The sequence below is a fragment of the Rosa chinensis genome, chromosome 2 (assembly GCF_002994745.2).
Source record: "Rosa chinensis cultivar Old Blush chromosome 2, RchiOBHm-V2, whole genome shotgun sequence".
In the NCBI taxonomy this organism is placed as follows: domain Eukaryota; kingdom Viridiplantae; phylum Streptophyta; class Magnoliopsida; order Rosales; family Rosaceae; genus Rosa; species Rosa chinensis.
The window spans coordinates 46312740-46317218 of record NC_037089.1 but is presented as its reverse complement, the minus strand read 5'-3'; the positions used below and the strand labels follow the sequence as shown (position 1 = coordinate 46317218).

Here is a 4479-nt window from a genome sequence, read left to right as displayed (position 1 = left end):
TCATTCTTCCTAGCTCCAATTCTCCACTTCAAAGCCCAAAATCGATGCTTTCTTCACTCTTGCAATATTTCTAGATAAATAAGAAAATGATTTAGTGAAAGCTAAAATAGACTCAAAAGCAAGTTAAATTGAATATTTAGAGTAATGCATGTCTATGAAATTAAGGTCTAACAGATAATTAAGGTAATCCTAATATGGCAATGTAATCTATTTATAAATGTTGATTGAGCACTTAAGCAGCAATAAGTTGCATCACTCCAGGGAAATGAAGCAAAGTGAATAGACTCTTTGTTTTGTGTCTGTTTATAGCTAAGAGGCAAGCCATGTGCTGGAGGTTTCCTTTGGAAGTTTGGATCTTTTTTTTTTGTTTCTTTATTATTATTATTTTTTTTTCAAGTATTGAAAAATGAAAATGCTGGCGTCCTGAAAATCAGCTGGAGCTCTCAATTTAATGGAATTGGCTGTGGTTCCTTCCTAAAAGAAATTGAGCTTCCTCTGGTTAATTTCAAGGGAAACAAGAGGTGTGCTATCTTATATAATCAAACATACAGAACTTTTTCTGACGAAAGTTGCAAGAGATCTTCATAGCACATAGAACTTTATAGTTCATTAATTTTACGCCTTCATGGACCAAACGAATAATTCCTGATACTGTATACATTATGCATTAAACAAGAAGTAATTCATTTCTAAGATCAAACTGATACAAAATGAAAACACAAATTTCCACGAGCAGAATAGGGAAGATGCAGGAGGTATAGAGATGAGAAACACATTTAGGCAGACCATTACTAATTAAGCTGCAGAGTCAATAATTTGATAGTATTTACTTTCCTGATTAGGCAAGCATTGGCATATTGAATTATCAACCATAACTAGTTCATCACGAAACCTATTAATTTGATGACTTGTTTCCAATTACTACATAATTCAGATCACATTACATATTGATTTAGGTTCCTCTCTAATCTAATGAACAGAGTCTACAACACCCTAATGGACTGCAAATGAACTCACAACTTACACTAAACTCTATGATACCCAAGGAAGCTTGTGAACAAAATTTCTGCTCTTCAGCTTGTCTTCAATGAGTTTTATTGTCTTGCTTAACCCGAATTCTGTGCAGGTGACTTTGTTGCATGCAAACTAGAACATCTGCCTACCTTCGAGGTTGATCTGTGAATCTTCACGAGTGGAACCAGTGACTGTACAACATCTGCCATCAGTGGCCTATAATCTGCCTCTGGTTGCACACACATAGCAGCAATTGCTGCCACCTGAATGACCTCCTTCATCGAGTATTGACCCTCCAATGCAGGATCCATGATCTGTACAACCTGCTCCCTATCTGTCAGATGCGGCAAAGCCTACAGTAACAGTACAGATTAATTAAGAGAAATGGAGAAGTCTAAATACGTAAAATGGAAATAGGATTTGCTAAAAAAAAAAAAAAACGTTCATAAAATAGAAAAAGTTAAAGTAAGTAATGTGAAGAAAGAGGTTGCTGATAATCCAAAAATGAAGAGGCTAAAATGTACTCATTATTCTGCGAAAGGAGCATTATATTGCAGCAACAGAACTAGAACACCCACCCAAGAAACGAGAACACCTTCTCCAGGGGGTCTCTTCATATCAACTGGAACTCTGCCTGTTAGCAATTCCAACAGCACAACCCCATAACTGTACACATCTGATTTAGTTGTCAGATGCCCTGTTAATGCATACCTGGATAACAAATCACATGTTAGCAACAGAAGTAACAAAACTTCTATTTAACAGTTACTATTTAAAATGAGAATGTGAACTAGAAACTATCCTCAACGGGATAAAATATAACTATATGCATATAATTGAAGCTAAAAGTTTAGAAGTTCTTACTCAGGGGCAACATATCCCTGTGTGCCCAACACTCTGGTGGAAACGTAACCTCCAGCTTTGTCAGATCCAAGTTTGGCCAATCCGAAATCAGAAACTTTGGCATGGAATGTTTTGTCCAAGAGAATGTTGCTGCTCTTAAAATCTCTATGTATCACTGGAGGACTAACTTGTTCATGGAGATACTCCAAACCTTTCGCAGCTTCAAGAGCTATTCTCAACCGGGTTTCCCAGTCTAAGTTTGTGGAGAGGGCATTAGGACCTGCAGAAGTTAAATGCAAGTGGTTACCCCAACAGCAAATGTAGTAAAGAATTTGATCAAAGTAGATTCAATCCCTTTATGCTTATTACTATTCATGTTTTTCATATAAAGTATTTTATAAGGCTATTTAGGGATATGGTGAGTTAGTTTTTTATTAAGTATTTTTCATATCAAGTATTTTATTACCAGTGAAGCTATAATTAACTCACGTTATTAGGAGCTATCTAGACTTATTTTTAGGATATGTCTAGAACTTAGTAGTGGTCTCTGTTAGATAAACAATTGTAGCTTGTTATTAGCAGACAAAGCCTCAGTGTAATTATATCTATCTCTTCCAAACCCTGATTCTTCTTTCTTCTGTTACTTCTTGCTGACTCCCTCTTTTCTACCTGTAATTCTCTTCTCCTGTACCTCTTATGTTGTCTGCCTGTCTGATATCCCTGTTATATCAATTTCTTCTTTCTCTTTCGATTTATATCTATTAGTTCTTTCCATATTCTCTTCTAAATTTTTTTCTGAATCTCTGAAAATTTTAGGTGATGCTAAATCAGAAATACAGAGACCAAGAAAAGAACAACTAAATACAGGATTGACACCAGCTGTAATAGATTAACAAAAACAGTAAGGTCTTCAAGTTTTCATTATTACAGGAAAAAAGATGGGGATGAGGGTTAGAGAAGGTAAAACATGCAAGCAGAAAGATCAAGCACAGGCTTTAACTCACATATACAGATATAAGGGTACTATATGACATCAATTGCAAAGTATAAGGGTTTTCATAACATTCTCTTTATGCATGATCCCTAGTAATCATGAAGAGAAAACTGTCCAATCAGCACATCATATAAGATAACAATCTATTAGAAAAATGTAAAACTTACCACCACTGACAGGATACAAATGTTCCTGCAATCCACCATTTGCCATAAACTCATACACCAACAGCTTACGACTGTTATCTGAACAATACCCAAGCAACGAAAGCAAATATGGAGAACGCAACCGACTTAGCAACTCCACCTGCATTTAGTTAAACAAACCATCACAGACCAATTTAACATAACCCACAAACTTAATCTAATCCTCCAATAGTCATAAAAATGACAAAACAGGGAAACAGAAAGAAATAACACCATTCCGTGTTTGATATGAGAAAAATGAGCTAAGCCAACTCCTGCAAAGCTAATTGTCCAATTTGAGTCAACTTCTCATTTTTCCAAGAGACAGAGACAGAACTTTGGACATCAACCATTTTCTTTCCTAGAAAACCCAATACAACCAAAGTAAACTAAATCTACACTAAGAGCAAACCTCCATTTCAAACTCTTCTTCTCCCTGCTTTCCTGCTTGGTCCATAAACTTAATTGCAACTTTCCTCCCATTATGCAGCACCCCACGGTACACCAACCCGAATCCGCCTTTCCCAACCACATTCGATTTGCTGAAACCCCCAGTCGCCGAATGTAGTTGCTTAAACGTGAAGACCTGAACTCCGTCAGTCGCAGCTGTTTTCGGATTTGGAAAACCACCTTTGCCCTCCAAGTCAGCCCCTTCAAACAGCAACACAGGGAAACAAAATTCAACAAATCCAGTCCAAAACAGCCCATTACTCCAATCACATGCAACAAAAGAAAAAGCACATCAACATAATAATCCAAAAAAAAAAAAAAAAAAGACCCAAAATTTATGCCATTGTGTCCTTGGATTCCCACATCAAGCAACAAAAAGTAAACTGATTTTACCCCAAAATCTAAATAATTGAGTGACTACTTTTAAGAGCATAATAATAATAATGATAAGTCCTAGTGTCCTACCCACAAAAGAGAATCAATGCTACTCACCGTTGTTGTTGTTGCTCTTGTTGTTGTTGAGGTGCTTGGCTACCTTGTTGCGGATGTAGCAGTAGTAGCTAAAGGCGACGAGTAATGAAGCGACGGCGAGGGAAGCGAGGACCACAATGACCACCAATGCCACGCGGGCCTTCCTTCTGTACTCATCCTCTGCTTCCATCTTTTGCTAATTAGAGTTGCAGAGAAAACCCAAACCCTAGCACAAGTCAGTGGGGGACGGGAGGGGACAGCATCATATTTGGAGCTTTGGAAGTTGAGAGAGAGAGGAGAGTTTCTATATCTGTCTTGATTTGTGGCGCGGAGAACAGTAACTATATGCACTTTGGAATTTACTATTACAGTAAAATCAAGAAAGTGTAAGGGTAAAATCAAGAAAGTTTTTTCTTCTTTGAATAAAATAGGTGACAGAAGCAGTCCTATATTGAAAAAGAAAATGCCAGAAATTCTTTAAACTTGAATGCCTCATTCTAACTTTAAGAACATTGTTAACAC

At 36.9% G+C, this 4479-nt stretch overlaps 1 protein-coding gene across 1 annotated transcript; it reads right to left on the bottom strand.

Annotated features, from left to right (window-relative positions):
- Positions 1–849: 849 nt before the first annotated feature.
- On the bottom strand, positions 850–4268 carry LOC112188074 (probable serine/threonine-protein kinase PBL7). The gene is made up of 6 exons (XM_024327095.2): positions 3979–4268; positions 3449–3687; positions 3019–3157; positions 1879–2137; positions 1593–1725; positions 850–1367 (listed from the first exon to the last, which is right to left on the bottom strand). Exons 1-6 carry the CDS (start codon positions 4145–4147, stop codon positions 1107–1109), a joined length of 1200 nt encoding a protein of 399 aa, XP_024182863.1. The 5' UTR covers positions 4148–4268; the 3' UTR covers positions 850–1106.
- Positions 4269–4479: the final 211 nt, after the last annotated feature.

Coding starts and splice junctions, on each gene's coding strand:
- LOC112188074 (XM_024327095.2), bottom strand. CDS start 4,147: ATGGAAGCAGAGGATGAGTACAGAAGGAAGGCCCGCGTGGCATTGGTG. Junction 2,138..3,018: donor TTTGTATCCTGTCAGTGGTG/GTAAGTTTTACA, acceptor TAACTTCTGCAG/GTCCTAATGCCCTCTCCACA. Junction 1,368..1,592: donor AAGGTGTTCTCGTTTCTTGG/GTGGGTGTTCTA, acceptor CTGTTACTGTAG/GCTTTGCCGCATCTGACAGA.